General features: G+C 38.9%; 1 protein-coding gene across 1 annotated transcript; it reads left to right on the top strand.

The window, feature by feature from the left end:
• Positions 1 to 2967: 2967 nt before the first annotated feature.
• LOC308258316 (macrophage metalloelastase-like) lies at positions 2968 to 15495 on the top strand (the record flags this gene model as incomplete). Its single annotated transcript, XM_080688821.1, has 12 exons — positions 2968 to 3069; positions 4670 to 4893; positions 5559 to 5707; positions 5792 to 5917; positions 7722 to 7834; positions 8237 to 8306; positions 10220 to 10381; positions 10834 to 10957; positions 12018 to 12151; positions 12516 to 12675; positions 14300 to 14403; positions 15395 to 15495. 12 exons carry the CDS (start codon positions 2968 to 2970, stop codon positions 15493 to 15495), a joined length of 1569 nt encoding a protein of 522 aa, XP_080544947.1.
• Positions 15496 to 22586: the final 7091 nt, after the last annotated feature.

Raw genomic sequence — 22586 nt, forward strand, 5'->3', positions numbered from 1 at the left:
CTCAGAGGTCAAACTCCCCTGGGTTTTATTTCCAGACCTACAAAAAATACACACACACACACACACTATATATATATATATATATATATATATATATATATATACTCTCATTGGTAAACATTTATCAGCATGTCTTCCCTCTCAGGAGGAACTGGGATATTTTATTTTCCAAGGGCATTCGACTTCTGAGCTATACCTCCTGCCCTGTTTTTTATTCTTTATTCATTATTTTTAACAGGGTCTCACTAAGTTGTAGAGGGCCTCACTAACTAGCTGAGGCTGTCCGCGAACCACGATCCTCCAGTCTCAGCCTCCCAAATGCTGGGATTACACGTGTGCACCACCATGCCCAGCTCAGTTCTCACTTTCTTTAGTATGTCCTCTGGAAGTATGTCCCTCTTCTGGGAAGCCTACCTTCTGGGACTCCTAGCTTCCAATGTGGGTCCAGGTCAGAATCTTTTCTAGAGAGAGACAAATCTCTCAGGTAATTGATCTCCTTCTTTGTCCCCATTACTAATCTTTTAAAAATGTTCTACAAAAAAGTGCAGTAAAAGAATATAGCCATCGCCGGGCGTGATGGTGCACGCTTGTAATCCCCGCGCTTGGGAGGTGAAGACAGGAGGATTGCGTAGGTTCGAAGCCAGCCGCACTGGCGTAAGAGACCCTGTTTCAAAAATATAAAATAGGTCTGAGAGTGTAGCCCGGAGGTAGAAGGGCTTCCAGGAACCCCAGTACCACCAAAAAAAAAAAAAAAAAGAATATAGCAATCAATGAACCCTGAAGATGTGGCAAACAATCAGCTAAGTATCTTCCCTACTATTTAATGTAATTCTAATAACAATTAGAAGTAGATAGTATCATAATTACAATCTTATAAATAATATTATAAGTCTTAAAGAGATTGAAGTGTCTGCCCAAAGTCATAAAATATTAAAGATGCTAAAGCAGGTCAGCTTGACCCTGGGACCTAGGTTTACAACCATATATTTGTGGCTTCCCAAGTGGTCTTTATCTCCTAAAAATTGACCCATTCATGGCATTTGATGAGCCCAATCTGGAGAGAAATAAAATTTGGGTGCTGGATTTTCTATGTTTCAAGTGAGGACACTTTTTCACTTCTCTGTATTTTAGGTAGTACTTCTTTGTGTCTTACATCTTACTCTTTCAAGATACTTCCTACACATCTTTGGGAACCAGATTTCTTCCTGTAGTGGATAAAACCAGTTCTTGTTTTCAGTGAAGTTGAGGAACATACCTTCTAGTTAATAACTACTCCCATTAGAGAATTTACAACTGATGTCCTTCATAATCCCCAACTAGATCCATTCACACACGTTTATTGAGCACTTATGAACTTCAAGGTAGTTTTCAGCACCAGAAATAGTCATGGAGAATCAGCCTTTCTCATATTTTCCAACAGATCCATTTTTTCTGCTCTCTAGCCCAACTCAGTTGTGTTCATCTTACAATTCTTGATCTAAACTCAATATTTTGAAAGATTCCATGTAATTTTTCTACCTGATTTTACTCTTAGATCCCTGGAGCTACATATGGTTGCAGACTCAGTACAACCCTTTTACAACCCTTAGTACAATCTCAGTGCAGTCCCCTTTTCAAGTCAAAGGGAAGACATACCAGGGAGTAGGTACCTTAGAGGCTAGTGTTTATATTGTATTGTCTCATTTAAGCATCACAGAAACATAAGGAGGCAAAGGTTATTCTCCTCATCGCAAATGAAACATCTGAAAATCCCAGAGGTCAAATTATACAACTTGAGATCAAATCTGAGTTTGGAGGTAGAATTCCAGGTACAAGGTAAAGGGCTTCCTTTCTTCCTTTTAAAAAAAAATTAATTTTCCCAGAGTTCCAGCCTCAGAAAAGTGCTAGGAAGCAGCAGACCAGGAGGTGTGTGACAGCGATGATTAAATAAAAGCACACTGTTACTGACCCCCCACCCTTCTGAGAGAATATCTATATAAGATCAGAGAGTGGCTAACCTGCAGTGTGATTTGAAGTGTTGAGTAGAGCTTTTCCCCATACAGAAGCCCCAGTGCTTGAACTTCTGCTTTTGGAGTTTTATTCCTTGACTCTTAAATTTTCCAGTTTTCCAACATTCTCTTTCAACTGAGAGGCAGATTCTGTGGGAATGGAACAGTTAGGTCAAAGGGAAAAGAAGCCCAGTCCACTAAAATAAAAATTAAAGAAGCCCAGTTGGAAAGATGCCAGAGGTAAATTTTCCCTGTCTCCTATATTGAAAAGTGTTAACCCTCATGCTTCTAGTGCTAGACAATGTGGGAAGGAGGGAAACTTTGTAGAATCTTTCTACCACTCCAAGTAGAACTGATTACAAGGTTCAATGGCTAAAGATCTCAAGTTATGCAATGGGACCCAAGCCTTTACAACACACAGAATATCAGCACATGATAATGTTAGGTTCTTTCCCTTGCTAAATATGAAACCTACATTTTACACTTCTTTATAGAGCTAGATTCAGTATAGAGAAGATTCATCTAGTCTAGCAATAAATCTTTTCAGATCTCTTTTAAAAATTGGTTTCATCTATAATGAATATAAGAAAAGTATTATAATAAAAATTGAAAGTACTAAGCTTTCTATTATGTTCTAAGATGTCTTCATATATTTTCTTTTATATTTTATATTTTAAGTGCTCCTAAAAGATTTTTTTAAAACAAGAAATTATTTTGTAGAGTGGGTAGAAGTAGATATTACTTATTGTTTTGAAGAAAAATTTTCTGAGATGCCTAGCTGAGCAATAGGTTAGAGGCTAATGAGCCCATACTTGTATTTCAATGTTTTTGAGGTAAATCAAGGGATAGTATCAGCTGTGAGTCACTCTCATACTCACAGAGCATGGTCTAAGACTATATAAAGAGGGACACTTAAGGAACATGTACCGAAAGTGAAGGAGTATGTTGAATTTAGCTCTTCAGTTGGGAGACATTCACAATGACGTTATTTTTATTGATTCTGGTTCTGCAGATCATTGTGCCTGAAGCTGTTCCAGACTATGAATTTATCTTGACACCACAGAAAATGGAATTTGCTGAAGTGAGTACTGTCACTTATCGAGCATAATTTTTCTCTTTAAGGTTTATTATACTTACCTGTTTTATTTTGAAGAGTGTTGTTTGAAATCTGACCAAAAATGCCATTTGCTTTTATTATTGAATTCTTTTTGCAATATAGTAATATTTACAAGAAAGGATCATTTTTGACAGTGATATGAAATAGGTGAGTGATATTTGTCCCTTCTACTAAAAAGCTTTGGCTAGGGGATTTCAGTTCAATACAATTGGAGTTCACTTCCAATTAGCCATTTATTACCAGTGAATAATGTGGCATTGTTCAGTGGCTTAAGCAATTTATCCACTTTTGGCTGCAATGATGTCAGGATACTCACTTTATCCTTTTTCATTTCTATAAGCATTTTAAAAAGATTTTTTTCAAGTTTTATGTTGCCCTAATTAAAAGAGTTTGAGCTCTTATTTTATATAAAATTAGCTTCATTTTTCTTCTTTCTTTCTTTCTTTCTTTTTTTTTTTTTACGATCTCCCTATATTCCTCAAACTGGCCTCAAAATGGAAGCTTTAAGTGATGCTACCACCACAGATTCTCAAGTAGCTGGCACTTGTGACATGGGATATATGGGATGTTCTGCCCAGTTCTACCTTTTAAAATTGTTCGTGCTTTGACTTTATCATATTTGTCCCTGTGTTAAGTTTTGTACTTTTAGCAAGGAAAAATAATTTTTTGGCAGTAATGAGGATTGAACCCAGGAGAGCATGCTTGACAAGTGCTCAATCCCAGCCACACAATAGATTTTATCCCAACATAAATCAATAATTAAAACTTTTTTTGTGGTACTGGGGGTGGAACTCGGGGGCCTTCTACCTCCAGGCTACACCTGCAGACCTATTTTATATTTTATTTTAAAACAGGGTCCCACGCCGGGCGTGGTGGCGCACGCTTGTAATCCCTGCGCTTGGGAGGTGGAGACAGGAGGATCGGGCAGGTTCAAAGCCAGCCGCGCTGGTTTAAGAGACCAAAAATTCAAAAATAAAAAAGTATAAAATAGGTCTGGGAGTGTAGCCCAGAGATAGAAGGGCTTCCAGGAACCCCAGTATCACCAAAAAAAAAAAAAAAAAAAAATCAGGGTCCCACTAACTGAGCCTCACTAAACTGCTGAGGCTGGCTTCGAACCTGCAATCCTCTTGTCTCAGCCTCCCGAGTACTAGCATTACAAGCGTGTAGTACCACGTCCAGCAATAATTAAAATTCGTATTTAAAGATATGAAAGTGAAATATTTAGTATCCCATCAATAAATATTTGGCAATTTACTGAATGCCGTGATATATAAGATGCTAAAGTATCTTATGAAAAGTAGAAACACACTTGAAAAAGTAGAAATATGGAGATTTTTCCCCCCACTGGGCTCTCACAAACACATTCTGCTAATAATCTATAATACGTTTTCGAAAGCACAGAAAATTAAAGCTTTTACATGATAATAGTTGTCCAAATAACAATAACCTAACATGTGATTAAAATGTCGAAAACAGCTGATTTGGAAACATCAGTGTGCAGCACTCCTAAGAGCGATTTTTCTGTGTGTGACTATATATTACTAAATGTATTTTTTTTTTCCAGAGATACTTGAAAAACTTTTATGGTCTAGTAGCAATGGATACACATTCAATGGCACAAACCAACATCAAGAGAAACTCCCTAGAGGAAAAACTCAAAGAAATGCAGCAGTTCTTTGGGTTAAGCACGACTGGAAAGCTAGACAAACCTACTCTGGAGCTGATGCGCATCCCTCGATGTGGCGTGCCCGATGTGAAGCGTTTCAGCACACTCAACATCACCTACAGGTACTACAGGCCTATGGAACCATGACTTTTTCTATTTTCCCATTGCTGGGCTTCTAGAAACCTAAGCCATTTAACCACAATATATCCCTAAATACTGAAGTAGATAAGTAATCTCTTTTCACTTTTAATACTCTGTTAAAATTCATTTGGTCTAGAAGTGAGGATTTTTCAATCAAGGAAGACTTGTAATTAACTTGCCAGTCAATCCAGAGCAGAGTAGAAAAGCTTCACATCAGAGGAGAATGGAGCTGAATAGATAATGAAAACAGAGACAGGAGACCATGTACAGAGTCGTCATGATGAATACATGCACAAATTTGGGAGTCAGAGCAAAAGCTGTGACTTTCTATGTAAGCAAATCTATCACAGTGATTACCTGTAAATCCTAAATAAGTAGAAATTATGTAAGATATGGGGTAAGGAGAAAGTCATCCAAGGAAAAATGTTTTGTACTTGCACCCCTGATTCATGGAATAATGAGTCTAAATTTCTGAGAATGGTCTTGAACCCATGACTCCCCCTATCTCTGCCTCTTCGGTCCTGGGATTATAGGAAGTGTGACCATGCTCAACTGTGGTGCATCAGTGGTGGAAGCAAAACTGAGGTATTGTGAGAAGACAAAATTAATGGATGAGTTTTATCTTTTTTCTCTTTTTCTGATAAAGAATTACTAATTACACTTCTAAGATGAGTCATTGGGATGTTGATTCTACCATCGAGAAAGCTTTTCAAATATGGAGTTCTGTGACCCCCCTGAAATTCCATAAGATCGATTCAGGCAAAGCTGACATAATGATACTGTTCACAAGTGGAGGTAAAGAACTAGAATTGCATCTGTGTCACTGGACACGATCTAAGGCATGCAGAGAAGGACTCATCTTCTTTCCCTTTTCCAAAGCTCATGGAGACCTCGATTCTTTCGATGGAAAAGATGGAATCTTAGCCCGTGCTGTGAGACCCGGTTTTGCAATGGGAGGAGACATACATTTTGATGAGGCTGAAATCTGGAGTAAAAATTACCAAGGTATGCCAGGCATGGTGGGGCACGCTTGTAATCCCCGCGCTTGGGAGGCAGAGACTGGAGGATTGCCCAGGTTTGAAGCCAGCCTTGCTGGCTTAAGAGACCCTGTTTCCAAATTTAAAAATTATAGGTCTGGGAGTGTAGCCTGGAGGTAGAAGGGCTTCCAGGAACCCCAGTACCATACAAAAAAAATACCAAGGTAGAGTAAAAACCCACCATTTAAATAAAACTAGGTCTAATCAGCTTAACAATATATTCTGATTTTAAGAATAGATTCTGACAAAAATATTATAACATGAAAAAACCTATTCTGAACATGGGTATGCATATGTTACTGTCGTTTTCTGATTTCAACCCCTTTGAAAAGATACACAGGAGTGGGATAGCCGTATCATATGGTGGATCCATTCCCAGTTTTCTAAGGAATCTCCACACTGATCTTCATAGTGGCTGCACACGGTCTCCATCAACAGATGAATGGATTGCAAAATTATAGGAAATATACACAATGGAATTCTACTCAGCAATAATGAACAAAATCATGTCATTCGCAAGAAGATGGAAAGACCTGGAGAACATTATGTTAAGAGATCAGCCAAGCTCGGAAAGAGAAGGGACATATGCTATCTCTAATTTTCCCAAACTAGGAAGTATTAGGGATACCAGAGGGACTCCACATAATGGAGGGGAAACCTCAGCAAAGCTAGAGAGGAAGTGTAGGAGAGGAAGAAGGGTGAGGTTGACTAATGGAGGAGTTACATTCAAATATGTGTGTAAGTGTGAATGTAGTATGGTCAACCTGGACATTCGTTGTTGGGAGCGGGGGAAGGGGAGGAGGGGGGAGAAGGCACCAAGCACTGTGTGAATATATACCATTTTCAATATGACCCACATAAAACAAAAAAAGTTTAAAAACTATTCTGATTATAATTTAACCTCTAACCCGAATTGAATAGTTTATCTGAGTTTCAGTTTTATCCCCAATAAATTGAAGTCACTGAGTTAGATTATTTGATAGATAATCTCTATGAATCTATGAGGATTTTATGAGCTCATTACACTCAAGGAAAGGTAAAAGCTGTTATTTAGGTTTTGGCAGTAAAATCCATAAACTCAAAAGCAATCACAAATACTAATTCTGTATGTGCCAGCACTTAGAATAAGAGGGTCGTGTGTATGATTCATTCCATGATGATAATTTCTTAGGTTTATATTGACACAAAGATGAATTCAGATGAATTTAGAGATTTATATGGAGAAACACAAAATTATATAATCATGTAGTCTTGTGCGGTCTTGTCATAAAAATATCAGGATGTCCAACCAACCATTGAAATGTTGAACACACTTTGTGTGCCTTTTCAGGATTATAACTCACCCTCTTAGACTGTGGGAGATAAGGTTAATTAAGCTTGTCTAGAGTTTGGGGGCATCCTAGCAGGGTAAAATTTAAACCATGGTATCAGAGATGAGTCAATCATGTGAAAAGTAAATAAGAATAAAGTCAAGAATATAGCCCACTCATCTGGGCATGGTGGCACATACCTATAATTCTAGTATTTGAGAAGCTGAGACATGAGTATTGCAGGTTGAGACCAGCTGCAGCAATTTGAGACTCTCAGAAACCTATGGAGACCCTATTTCAAAATAAAAATAAAAAGACCTGGGGTGCAGCTCAGAGGTAGAACACCCCTGGGTACAATACCTATTTTCACACACAAAAAAGACAAAAAGAAAAATAACATTGTCTACTAAGCATCCTCCTCCTTTTGACTAATATGGCATGTATTTATGGTAATATTTCTAGAGATATTATGTCTAGCAGAAGGACTCTTTCCATCTGACATCAAGCCTAAGGCTTATCAAGTTGTCAGTGAGAAGGGGACATCTGCATTGCCAAGGCAAATCGTGGAAGAGGAGGTAACTGTTGAACTGCATATCCTCAAACACACTTGTTAAATGTGTCTAAATTTTATTCTAGGTTATTTGGACATTGTAAAATTATCTGAAATGAGACATTTGTGCTGGTTTGTCTCAAATAATCTTTGAAATTCTAATAAACCTTAAAAAAGAAATTTAATACAGCTTTCTATAAATTCTATCTATAGAGAAAATTGTAACTAAAGGAGGTCTAGTGGCTAATTTGTAAATCACCTATGGATAAGCATGTCTTTCCTAGCTTTTAGCCTTTCTATTGTTTAAATTTTATGCTTTAAAAAAGTTATTCATGAAAATTATAAGTTAAAATCCTTATTTTCAGTCTTATTTTTTCCCAGTAAGTTAAATTAACAATTAGACCATTGCTTACTGTGTTTCTATCAGGGTGTTGGTGATGAGGAATTTGAATACAGAGATGAAAAAGACACCATCCCACCCTTGAGCATACAGTCTAGTGGGAAACTGATTCCAAACAGAAATCCATTATTTAGAGATGAGGCCTGATGGTGGACGTTTGTAAAAAGTGTTAGGAGAATTGGGTATAGGGTCAATTCATATTAGGCCAAATTGTTAAAACTTTGCTCACTCTCCCCAATCTGAAGCAGAGAGAAGAGAATAACCTAGTCCTAGCTTCATATTTTCATCTGAGAGAAGGGATGAAAGCAGCCATGAGTTAGTTTCTGTACCTGTTATGGAATGCTTAGAGAGTCTGTGTTCTTAGATACTCCCAGACAGAGGTGTATACTCTGCACAGTTGTGTACTGGATAGTATTTTAGGGTACTATGTGGCATATGCCTCAGTCAAGTCACAATTTCTCAGCTTTTTAAATAAAAAGTAAAAATAACAAAAATTTTGAGTTATTTAAATCTTTTTAACAGTTGAGAACTTTAACAGTTTGAGAACATAGCCTTCTCCTTCCTTTTGCCTACAAAGGTGAATTCTCTATTACATACAGGAAAAAAATGAACCCACATGAATATAATTTGCCAGTCCAGATAATATGGGTAGTGCTACTAATTTTATTTAAAATAGTATAAGTAAAAAACATGAGCTTGGGAGCCAAAAAATTTGTATTTGAATCTTAGCTCTTACACTTAATGTTGTCAAGTAATCTTACAGATCTTATTTCCTCATTTATACATGAAGAACATGGTGGTTTCCTTACAGTTGTGTAAGTATTAGACATTATAGTATGCTAGATTTCTCAGTGATTTCTAATGCCTGAAACTCAATAGTTATCTTATAGATCAGGTTAGTAAAGTATATAAAAATATATCTGTGTCCATTGAAGTTTAACAAAGAGTAAAATAGACATGTGCAGTGGCACATGCCTATACTCCCAACTACGCAGGGGACTGAGGCTCGAGGACCCCATGTTCAAGTATGGCCTCAGCAAATAAAATTTAACAAAGATGTGATGTTATCTCAGTGGTAGGCCAAGATTGTGTAAGGTCCTAGGTTCATTTCAATTCAATTCAATCCAATTCAATTCAATTCAATTCAATTCAATTCAATTCAATTCAATTCCGAACAGGGGAGAAAAGAAAAGTCACGAGAATTGGGAATTGTCCTAGCATTCAGGAGGCTGAGACAGGAGGATCTCAGTTTAGGGACAGCCTCAGCTACTTAATGAGGTCCTTTGCAACTCAGTGAGACCCCATTTCAAAATAAAGAATAAAAAAATAGGACTGGAAGTATAGTTTGGAGATAGAATGCCCCTGGGTTCAATCCTTAGTACCGTGTGAGTGCGCGCACGCACGCGCGAGAGAGAGAGAGAGAGAGAGAGAGAGAGAGAGAGAGAGAGAGAGAGAGAGAGAGAGAGAGAGAGAGAGAGAAGAGGAGAGGAGAGGAGAGGAGAGGAGAGGAGAGGAGAGGAGAGGAGAGGAGAGGAGAGGAGAGGAGAGGAGAAGAGAAGAGAAAAGAGAAAGTTGGGAATTGTTTAGTTATCATGACGGTCATGATTGAACTCAAGACCTTGTGCATGTTAGGTAAGTGCTCTGCCATTGAGCTAAAATCATATCCATTATCTATTATCTATTCCTTTTTAAAATCAGTTAAAGCTGGGCATGGTGACGCTTGTAATCCCAGTACTTGGGAGACTGAGACAGGAGTATAGTAGTTTTGGGGCCAGCCTTAGCTATTTAATGAGGCCCTCTGGGACTTAGTGAGACCCTGTTTCAAAATAAAGAATAAAAAATAGGACTGGGGGCATAGCTCAGAGGTAGAATGCCCCTGGGTTCTATCCACAGCACTGCAAAAATAATAAATAAATAAATAAATAAATAAATAAATAAATAAATAAAATCAGTTGAAAATAAAGACAATGTATGTCATAGCTTTGCTTCTTTTGTTTGGTTTCCTCAAAGGCAAAAACTTGTTCCTTGTTGCCGTTCATGAGATCGGCCACTCCTTGGGTCTTGCACACTCCAAGGATAAGATGTCTATAATGTTCCCCAACTATGGCAATCTGGACTTTGACACGTTTCCTCTCTCAGCTGATGACATCCGTAACATTCAGCTCCTCTATGGTGAGTTCAAAAAAAATTTTTATTTTTTGTTTGACATAGAAGGTTTCTCACATTGTGACTGATAGTCTACATTTGGTCAAAACTTTGCTTTGGGGCCTGAGGCAGCCTTGTGGATAGAGAGCAAAAGAAGGATAGGAGACTGGGGTGTGTCAGGTAGAGCCTGAGGCCTCAGGTGTGGTGTTCCTTCTGTGCAGGATACTATTGCCCTGTGGAAGAAGGAGCACATAGACAATAACCTAACTGGAGAAGGAAAACCAGCATGATGAGATGGTTCTTCTCTATGACATTACAAGCTTATGGGGAAAAATCCTTAGCAGATACTTCTGATGAATAGGAAATTAAATGGACTCTGATGCATGTTTCACCAAGAAAATGGAATGTTTGTAAGAGAGTTTTCCCCCCTTATTAATTACAATGAAACTTTTTTGCCGTTTCATGAAATATACTTTTAGGAGGCCCAGAAGAGCACCAACCTACGACATTTCCTACTAGATCAACTTCAAATGAATGTGACCCCAACTTGAGTTTTGATGCTGTCACCACAGTGGGAAACTACATCTTTTTCTTTAAAACCTGGTAGGAATATTTTCATATCTTATCAGAATTAAGGACTCTGTCCTTAGATTTAGGTTAGAGAATAGTTGGAGTAGAGTAGAGAAGACACATAAGCAAGGACTTGGACTTCATTCAATGCCAGAGATCTCTTGAAGATTTTGAAGCAGGAAAGCAATGTGATTATGATTGTTATTGACCAAAAAACTGATATATTACACTTAATTTACATTAGTAATCTGGATTGGGGAATTAGAAGATGGGAAGCAGAGAAAGCTAATTGTTTTAATCATAGGTAAATGGATAAAAATGGTGAAGTCTAGAGCCAAGTCTGTAAAAGCCATCCTGTTTGAGAGACTCTCTTGAACTGAATTTCAGGACAACTTACAGTTCCCATCTTGGAATTACAGAATGAGGCAGATACTGAGAGGAAAAGCAGTGGAGATTAATATTTGGCAGGTAGAACAAATATTCCCAAATTTTGAGAGTGTAAAATGATACCTGAGATTAGGTGACTTCCAGTTATAAAATTGGTGAATGGATTGTGGGACCAATCTAGAAACTTAGATGCATAGATTCCAGGATCCAGGACATTTCCATTCATTGGCCTGTCAGCCAAACTCACTGTCATTGTCAAAGAAGTGATTAAGATCCTCTCCTTGTGGTCCTCCTACACAGACATCCATGGAAAAAATGTGAAAATAATGGAAAGAAATACTAAATCACAGCTGAGTGTGGTGGCATTCATCAGTAGTCCTAGCTACTGAGGAGCCTGAGATGACAGGATCACTTGAGTGCAGGAGTTTGGGTCCAGCCTGGACAACATAGTGATACCCCATCTTACAGAAATAAAGAAAGAGAGAGGGGGGAGGGGAGGGGAGGGGAGGGAGAGAGAGAGAGAGAAAGAGAGAGAAAGAGAGAGAGAGAGAGAGAGAGAGAGAGAGAGAGAGAGAGAGAGAGAGAGGGAGAGGCAGGCAAATCATTCCACAAGTTCTTCCCATTCATGTTTCAGTACTTAAGCCTGTGACTTCTAGTTAACTAGATGAACTCAACACTAACATGTATTCAATGTCTTTCATGGCAGGATTTTCTGGAAGATTCATCTGGAGAGACCAGCAGTCACTGTTAGTTTAATTTCTTCTGTATGGCCAACTTTGCCTTCTAGCATTCATGCTGCTTATGAAATTGGAGATAAAAATCAAGTTTTTCTTTTCAAAGGTATTTTCAGTGTTTAGTTTTGCCACAAATATCTTTAAAGAAAGGAACAAATTAAGGAGACATTACTATTTTTTTACAGTTATAGACTAAAAATGCACTGTGCATCTTGTTAATGATGGTTATGAACTGTAAGTTAAAGTAGCCTAACCACATAGGAAATATATACAACTTTGGGTTAAAGTTTATAAAATAGAAGATGGTAATACTTGTTGATAAAAGAACATGGATCCACAGGAGATAGACCATGTGTAAGAACAATATTTACTTGAGAACTCTGGAAAAAGAATAACATTTGTAGTAAATTTTTATTTTTATTACATTTTCTTATGTAATTCTAAGATATTGCTTCTCTTTGTCTTCACAGATAATAAGTACTGGTTAATTAGCAATTTAAAAGTCCAGCCAGACTATCCCCAAAGCATCCATTCTCTGGGCTTTCCTGAGTATGTGAATAAAATAGATGCCGCTGTCTTCAACCCTCTTCTCTATAAGACCTACTTTTTTGTAGATAACCAGTATTGGAGGTAAGCTTTATGCTACTGATGGAACTCAGGGCCTCACACATGCTAGGCAGTAACTCTACCACTGAGCTATACCCTCAACATTTTATATCTTTTTAGTTTGAGATATGGTCTCACTAACTTGCCCTGGTTAGCCTTGAATTTAGAATCCTCTTGCCTCGACCTCCAGAGTACCTAGGATTATAGACATGTATCACTATACTAGGCTATATTTTTTTTTCTTGAACATTTAAAATTCAACATTCAATTCTTTATTTCTCTCTTTCTTTTTTGGTACTGGGAATGAACTCAAGAGCATTCTACCTTTGAGTACAAACCAAGCTTTTATTTATTTATTTTTTATTTTGAAACAAGTGCCACTAAGTTGCTGAGGGACCCCCTCAGCTACCAAGGCTGGCCTTGAACCTGTCATCCATCTCCCAAGTACTGGGATCACAGACATGTGCCACTGTGCCTAGCCCAACAATCAGTTTAAATTGTATACCACATGCTTCTAATATAAGTTTCCCTAACAACTCTTAGCCTTGTTTAAGAAAAACAAACATTGAAAAAAGAAATCCAAGAAGGTGTTAGGAGATGGAAAGATATTCCATGTTTTTGGATAGGCAGAATAAATATCACCAAAATGGCCATTCTTCCAAAAGTGATCTAAAGATCCAGTGCAACACCCATTAAATCACCAGACGTATTTCTCACAGACGTAGAAAAATCAGTCATTAAATTCATTTGGAACAACAAAAAACCCATAATAGCCAAAGTAGTTCTCAGCAACAAGAACCAGGCAGCAGGCATCACAATACCTGACTTCAAACTATGCCACACAGCCATATTAATAAAAACAGAATGGTATTGGCATGAAAACAGATCTTTTCAACTTAAACAAATAGGGCTCTCTGAAGAGTTCACAAACTGGTGTTTTTATAGCCTGTCACTATTAATTTTTAGCATTTCAACTCTGACCAGTGGCTCTGTTTACTTTTCTGATTGTAACTGGCCTGAGATTTTTCTTCGCTTTAAATGCCAGTGAAAGAGTGGTGAGCAAGAAATACACACTTCAAGAATTATGAATTGAATAAAAGTAAGGTGACTGGTCTAGGTAATTGCCACTAAGAATTCTAGAAAGAAAGAAAGTTCTTTGTATTCTGTGATAAAGAAAATTGAGAGAGGAGATTGGGACTTGACTCTAAACCTGGACATGATACGGGACTAGCACAGATACTTAACAGCCCTTTCTTCCATGGGTTGTATCCCTTCCCTCTTCTATTGTCTTCCAGGAGGAAATTGTTGAATTTGTTTCAGCGTCAAGCTTTGAAAATAAATCCATGAAAGGCAAATAATTAATCAATCAGAGGGGGCCCGTGCAGTGGCTAGCTCCCCTTCAATGCCAGGCTGTAGCCAGGAAGATCTGTACTATGAGGTGGTGGGGCAAGGCCTATCACAAGAAGCCCAGGGTTTGAGTCATATAAGGACCTTGAGTAAATCAGAGAGCTGTATGAGTTTTGGGTATTCTTTATCAGTACAGTTAAAACTATCCCAGAAAGAAATTCCATGAGGAAAGTTGGATTGAAGGTTGATGTTGTAAAATCCACTTTCTGATCCAGTTTCTGCTGGTTGTTTCTTGGCTCAGTTATGACGAGAGGACAAGGTCCATGGACCCTGGTTATCCCCAGCTGATTAGCAAGCGCTTCTCAGGAATTGGGCCTAAAGTTGATGCCGTCTTCTACTTCAAAAGTAAGTGCATTAGGAGGCTGTGAAAACACTGGAAATGGCATTTTGAAAACAGTAGAAAAAGCCTCTAAGATTAGAGAATGTCCCCCACATCAGAAAGGGACAGGAGGTGTGTGTGTGTGTGTGTGTGTGTGTGTGTGTGTGTGTGTGTGTGTGTGTTTTACTGGAGACTGAATCCAGGAATATTCTACCTCTGAGCCACCACACGCCCAGCCCCTTTTTATTTTGTATTTTGAAACATGATCTGAGTTACTAAGACTGGCCTACAAATCAAGATCTTCTAGTCTCAGTCTCCTTAGTACTGAAACTGCAGATGTGTGCCACCACACTCAGACAGGAGTCCAATTTTTGATAGGGCACAGAGGGAAAATATGAGGTATGCTTGACTCAAAATAGGAAGTAGAGAAAAGCGAGCAGGCAGTGGTGGCACCAGTGGTGTGTTTTCGGGGTGCTCAATCAGCCAGCGGGGTGCACGTGGTGCTGCTTGTCCTGGGTCTGAGTCTCTGGAATGTCCTGTGACCACGTCACCTGGACAGTATATGCCAGGGAGCATATAGTGAGCCTGTGGTCTCATACCTTTTTTTATACCTGGCATTCTTCCCTACCCTATCCTTATTTGGTCCCTTCTACCCCAAAGACCTTCATAGACAGGGACTGAGGCTGGGATGAGAAAAGGAGGCACTGGAATTTCTGTTGTGAACATTTTCAGGTTCAGCCTAAACAGAACTGTCCAACAAAACAAGACTATTTTTATCCCCCTACCCCCCCCTACTTTTTCCTCCTTCAAGGCTTCTGTGTGCTCGATGCTCTCTCTGTGTCCTCCACCCTGAGAGTGATTATCTGTGGGCAGATAATCTGAGGGCATGCTATATACCCCAAAACATTTATATTCTCAAATCACATCTTATAGAAATGTGGTAAATTATAAAAGCAGAATTGTTTCTTAATATAGACAAGATGAAAATTAAACAATTTAATTTGCTTTCATTTTTAGACCATTACTATTTCTTCCAAGGAGCTAATCAGCTGGAATATGATGACATAACCAAGAGTGTCACCAAAACACTGAGAAGCAATAGTTGGTTTGGTTGTTGAGAATGATGTAATTAATGGTGCAGGTCAGTTCATTTTAGTTTAATAAGTATTCATTGCATATTTTTATGTGCTCAGAATACTACCCATGTTGCTAGTATCATAAAATTAGGTAAAATATACAAGACAGAGACAAATGGTTATATAGACAAACAACCAAATAAAATTTTAACTTTTATTATCATTATTTGCTGGACTCTATTATTACCTTTGAAAATAGTTGCCATCGGGGGGCCAATATGAGACCTTTCAAAGGCTGGTCTACAAGTTGGTTCCAGACAACCTTGGGCTGAGATATTAGAATTACTTCTCTGGATTACTTATAATTAAACATATTTTTACTCAAATAAAAATTAAAAGAATCTTGGTTTTTTTAAATACTTTTTTTTAAAAAAAACAGCATGTACTTTGAAAATAAACTTACATAAATTCTCTCTGTGACTGTACATAAATATGGCAACTATAGACAAAAAGAGCTTAGATTCCTTTTGGTCTCTGTATAAGCTTATCTGTGTACTTGGTCTCAAGATAAGAAAGCATTGTCTATCCTGTATATGACCCCATGGAGTAACTGCAGTGTGATCACAAACTGGAGAAGACAAGATGAAATGAAGACTTTCATACTGGTTAAATGTGCTCAGCGCTCAAGGTTTACATCACAATGAGGGCTATGTAATTGCTGTGTGGCCTTCACAAATGGCTAAATCTGAGATTCTTTAAAATTAGAAGAAATTTTTAGGGGTACCTTCCTTGTAGGTTTATTGTGGGAAAAAAGCAAATGCATGGTGAGTACATGCTGGCCTGTCCCATACTAATTTTATTTACTATCATTTTACATCCTCCCTATCTTCTGTATAATAAACATTGTTCAGCTCTCACTAATAGCTTCAAGACTTTGACACGAATTAGATCCAATATATAATTAAGCCATTTCATGTTAGTTGATCATTTTTGACTGGTGGAATGGACTGAATTCAGGGGAAATAAGAGAAACAGAACGATATTAGGTAAAGAAGTAGCTCCTTGTCCTTCATATTTTACATGCATTTTCAACTCAATTATGCATTTCGTTGGTACAATAATTCTAGTTGTCTTTGCAAGGAGTGGGGCCAAGCCATTGCTCCATAAAATGTGATTGCTCTCAAAACACTAGATGCTGGACATCCTTCTAAAGAAGAAACTTAGCTGGGCATGGTGGTGCACACTTGTAATCTCAGTACTTGGGAGGTGGAGACAGGAGGATCGAAGGTTTGTGGCCAGCCTCAGAAACCTCATGAGACCCTCAGCAACTTAGTGAGACCCTGTTTAAAAATTTACAAAAACATAAAAATAGGGCTGGGGGTGTAGCTCAGAGGTAGAATGCCTCTGAGTTCAACCCTTAGTAACACACACACACACACACACACACACACACACACACACACACCTCAGAACTTCCCTCACCTACAGGATGAACATCAAAACAAAGTTGAATTTTGTTTGAAATCCAGCTTGAATTTTGTTTTGGCTCTAGGTAATTTTGGAGGAGGCTACTTCTCCTAAATGATGACTGAACTTAAATAAAAGGCCAAAGTACCCCTCTCTCACTATCATGGGATTCATAAGAAATGCCTCCCAATATTTCAAATGTGAACCTTATTCTCTTAACCTCCATCTGGGTTAAATTTTAAAAATTTGGCCAGGCATGGTAGCACACACCTATAATCCCAGTACTTGGGAGACTTAGACAGGAGGATTCATGGTTCAAGGCCAGCCTTGGCAATGTGGCAAGACCCTGTTTCAAAGTAAAAAACATAAAGCCAGGCTTAGTGGCACATGCTTGTAATCCCAGTATTTGGGAGGCAGAGACAAGAGAATCTCAGGTTCATGGCCAGACTCAGCAACTTAATAAGGGCCCCTGCAAGTTAGTGAAACTCTGTTTCCAGATTAAAAAAAAAATCGTTGGTAGTGTAGTTCAGAGGTAGAATGCCCCTGGCTTCAATTCCTTGCACCAAAAATAAATACGTAAGAAAAAAAATTAAAAGAAAAAATAAAAAGGGCTGAGGATGTGGGGATGTAGCTTGAAGGTAGAATGGCCCTGGATTTAATAAAAAAAAAAAGAAAAAAAAAAAGAAAAAATCACCACCACTTCCAGCCAAAATTTTAAGTTCCTTCTGGGATGTCTTACTCTGTAATGATTGAAATAAAATAATAGATAGAAAACTGATGGTATTGTAAATACTCTTTCTGGGAAAGTATAAATAAATATGAACTATTAGAGATACAGTTGATTCATGCCTGATAGAAGAAATAACCTCAAACTTTTAATTTCATTACCCTGTAATATAGCAACCATTTTTATCATTATTAAAGTTATTTCAGCATTCCTCGCTGAAAGGTCTGTTTCGCAGACCTTTCTTAGAAATGACTCTCTCATTAGTGGATGCTACAGTTTGGTTCCAGAATGTCCTCAAAGGTCCACATATTGGGGACTTGATCCCAGCCTGTGTGCTTAGAGAGATGCTGGAAACTCATAGGAATGCTATAGTTTGGGTCTGGAGGATTCTCCAAAAGCACATGTGTGAAAATCTGAGTCTCCAGCCATGGCACTATTGGGAGATGGCAGGACTTTTAGAAGTTGGGCTGAGTAGGAGATTTGGGGGTCACTGGGATGTGCCCTCAAAGGAATCGTGGGCCCCATTCTCTTTCTCTTTCTCTCTCTTGCTTTTTGGCAATGAGTTCTATGTTTGCTCCTGCACAATTTTTCAACCAAAATGTGCTGTATTATCACAGTCCCAAAGCAACAGGACCAACCAACCATGGACTGAAACCTTCAAAACTGTGAGCTAAAATAAATCTCTTCTCTTTATAAGTTGATTATCTCAGGTATTTATTATAGTGCTAAAAAGCTGATCCTCACACTGAATTAAAGTGTATCTTTTGGGGAGAGGTGGCGAGAGATATTGGGGATTGATCCAGGAATCCTGTACACCTGCTGCCATTTTTATTTTTATTTTGAGACAAGACTCACTAAGTTTCCCAGGTGGGCTTCAAACTGGGATTATAGTGTTTCATCATACCTGGCAAATTATATCTTTAATGAATTCATTTTATACATTCATCAAATATATACAAATATTTTCATTATTAAAAAATGTTATTATAGGTATGCACAACCATACCCAGGCTGAAATAACTTTTCTGATTATCTAAATGAGTTAATATTTTATAGGATAATAAAATGAAAGGTTTGAAATTTTCACTTCTGACAGACATGAATCAGTTGTATGTTAATAATTAATATTCATTTGTACTATCATAGAACCTTAACATTACTATCAGTCTTCTCCTACTTTATTTATATTCTTACAGAGTTATAAAATAACATAGAAGGAACTTTAAATTTTGGCTTGGAGTTGTGGTGCTACTTTTTTAAATTAAAAAATTTGTGTAATGGGGATTGAAACCAGGAGCATTCTATCTCTAAGCAACACCCTAGCCCTTTTTTCATTTTTTTATTTTTATTTTTTATAAATTTTAATGGTGCATTGTAGTCATACATCTCAATGGGATTAAAAAAAAACTTGTGGAGATATACATGCACACATCACCCAATTAGCCCCTACCCAATCTCTAACCCCTTCCCTCCCCTTCCCACCTACCCATGCTTGGCTTCCTGATTGACTTTGATGTGTTTAAGTACATCATGTGCTTTAAAGAGTTTCCCTTATCCTCCCTCTTATCCCCTCAGATATGTCACCTTAATTGTTCCTCTATAGGGTCCCTTTTTTATCTAGAGTTCCTTGTGTTACTCATTTCTCCCTAATATTTTGCACATTAAGGAAAAGCATCTGATTTCTTTTTTGTGTGTGTGACATTTCACTGTAAATGCCATAATTTTGTTCTCCCTTATGGCTGGGCAAAATTCTATTGTGTGTACATATCCTATAGTTTTGAAATCCACTCATCCATTGAAGGACATCTTGGCTTATTCCAAAGTTTGGCAATGGTGAACTGTGCAGCTATGAACATGGTTGTTCATGCATTAGTTTGGTATTTTAGTTTTCATTCTTTTTGGTAGATACTGAGAGGTGGTATTGCTGGATCCTATGGTAAGTTCATTTTCCTTCTTCTGAGGATCTTCTATACTGTTCTCCAAAGTAGTTGCACCAAATTGCAATCCCAACAATGTATTAGAGCTTCTATTTCTCCACACTTATTCCCACTTACTGAAAACTTGAAAGCCAGAAGGTGAGTAACTTTGATAAGATGATCCATTCACAACCATTTTTTTAATAGAGGTCACTTGGATCTGGAAATCTGCTAAGAGATTAGGTGAGGCAGCAGCAGCTTCTAGTGATTCCTGGCCACGCAGCTGAAGAAACCCGCTGGCCTTTTGCTTTAGAGCAGGACCCCAGTTCAAGGCTGGGTCTGGAGCCAGCGAGGCCAGACCCAGAGCCTGTTGCTTGGCAGGCCTGGAACACCCTAGCCCTTTTAAACAAATAATTATGGGAAGGAAAAAAATGGCGACTGAGGGACACAGCACTTCTCAGTAGTTGAAATAAATAAAGTTCAAGTAACGAGAAAGCAGTGTCTCAACCAACAAAATAAATATAGCTCGGAAACCAAAACTGACCCAGGAACCTTGCTGAAAGAAAACCAGGAACCTTGAACTGCGGGAGGGGAAGAAAAAAAAAAAAAAAAGCTCACGTTTTGGATCAGCTGCAGCCACATCTGGGTCGCTGGCAGGCTGCCACTATGCGGGCTACCAGCCCAAACCATAGCCCCGGGACTGGACTTACACCAACGTGGCAACAAAATCCGAAAGCTCATTCGGAGACCCAGGAATCACAGAGACCCAGGAGTCACCTTTGTGCTGGACCTACAGCTGCCGGTAAGCCGCCCTGGGGCCCTGAGGCTCGGGCTCCGCTCCTTCCAGAGCCCCCTGGGCTGCTACCATCTCCGGCCCCAGCCCAACCCAAGCCCAGCTCCAGCCCAGCCAGGGCCCAGCACCAGCCAGCAGCTTCTCAGAGGCTACAGCACCAGGCTCTAGCACAACCCCTGCCCAGCACCAGTGGAGCTCCAGCCCAAACCGCAGCCCTGGGACCTGACTTACACCAATGTGGCAACAAAATCCAAAAGCTCCTTCAGAGACCCAGGAATCACAGAGACCCAGGAGTCACCTCTGCGCTGATACTACAGCCGCCGGTAAGCCACCCCAGGGCCCTGAGGCTCGGGCTCCTCTCATTCCAGAGCCCCCTGGGCTGCTACCATTTCTGACCCCAGCCCAGCCCAAGCCCAGCCCCAGCCCAGCCAGGGCCCAGCACCAGCCAGCAGCCTCTCAGAGGCTGCAGCACAAAGCTTCAGCATAGCCCCCGCCCAGCACCAGCAGAGCTCCAGCCCAAACCATAGCCCCGGGACCTGACTTACACCAACATGGCAACAAAATTCAAAAGCTCCTTCGGAAACCCAGGAAGCACCGAGACCCAGGAGTCACCTCTGCGCCGGACCTACAGCCTCTGGAGAACCAGATACGGAAGAACTACCAGCCCGTCAGAGCTTCTGATTGGGCTGCCAGCTACTCCACCATCACCCAATCACCTCAATGGGAAGACAACAGAAGAACAGGCCTGAGAATGGTGAAAATATGAGAACCAGGAATAGTGGAGAAATGACAGAAATCATGAATACTGACCTTCAAGAAATGCAAGAAGGGGAGTTCCGAATCTTGATCTACAGTATGATGAAAGGATTTAAAACAAGTCTAATGGAGATGAAAGATGAGATAGAAACACTAAGAAAGAATCAGAAAGAGGTCTGGAATGAAATAAAAGAGTCAATAAGTGAAATGAAGACAGCAATAGAAAGAAATTCTGGAAGATTAGATGAAATGGAAAACAGAATATCACTGTTAGAAGACAGTACATCCAAAACCGAAAACACGGTCAGTGATATACAGAAATCTTTACAGCAACAAAACCTAAACACCCAGCAAATATGGGATAATATGAAGCACCCTAACTTACAGATAATAGGCATTGAAGAAGGGATAGAGGTACAGACCAAAGGCATCCGTAATCTCTTCAAAGAAATAATCTCAGAGAATTTTTCAAACATGGAAAGAGACTTGGATCTTCATGTCCAGGAGGCATACAGAACTCCATTGTGACAGGACCAAAGAAGGACCACGCCACACCACATAATAACCAAAATGACCAACATAGAGGCCAAGGAAGGAATCTTAAAAGCAGTGAGAACAAAAGGACAGGTGACATATAGAGGCAAAACAATAAGAATCACCTCAGACTATACAACCCAGGTCATGAATGCTAGGAGAGACTGGTACGATGTGATTCAGACCCTGGAAGAAAATAACTTCCAACTGAAGCTTATTTATCCAGCAAAACTACTATTCAAAATCAATGGGGAAACAAAAGTGTTTCAGGATAAACAGAATCTTAAAAAAAATTAATGAATTCAAAGCCTACACTAGAGAAAATTCTTAAAGAAATAAACCATAAAGAAGAAAAAAGAAGCAGACCCCAGAACCAGATAAGAGAGGAAGTCAATAAGTGGGCCATTTAAGTAAAGAAGAAAGACCAATCCACCCAATAGTAGACAGAACATAAAATGGCAGAAAACAAAAATCATATTTCAATAATATCTCTTAACGTCAAAGGACTTAACTCATCAATCAAAAGACATAGACTGGCAATGTGGATCAAGAAACATAATCCAAATATATGTTGTATGCAAGATACTCACCTTACAGCCAAAGACATTCACAGATTGAAAGTGAAAGGATGGAAAAATATATATCATGCTACTGGAGACCAAAAAAGAGCAGGGGTAGCAACCCTGATATCCAACAAAACAGACTTTAAACTAAAACACATCAGAAGAGACAAATCAGGGCACCTCCTTTTACTAAAAGGAACAATACACCAAGAATATATAATGATAGTAAATATTTATGCCCCAAATGTGGGTGCAACCACATTTGTAAAACAAACCCTTCTGGACATCAGATCCCAAATAGACCCAAATACAATAATTCTGGGAGACTTTAATATGCCTCTCACACCACTAGATCGATCTTCAAGGCAAAAGATGAG

This window comes from Muscardinus avellanarius (assembly GCF_963383645.1).
Source record: "Muscardinus avellanarius genome assembly, chromosome: 1".
Taxonomy (NCBI): Eukaryota; Metazoa; Chordata; class Mammalia; order Rodentia; family Gliridae; genus Muscardinus; species Muscardinus avellanarius.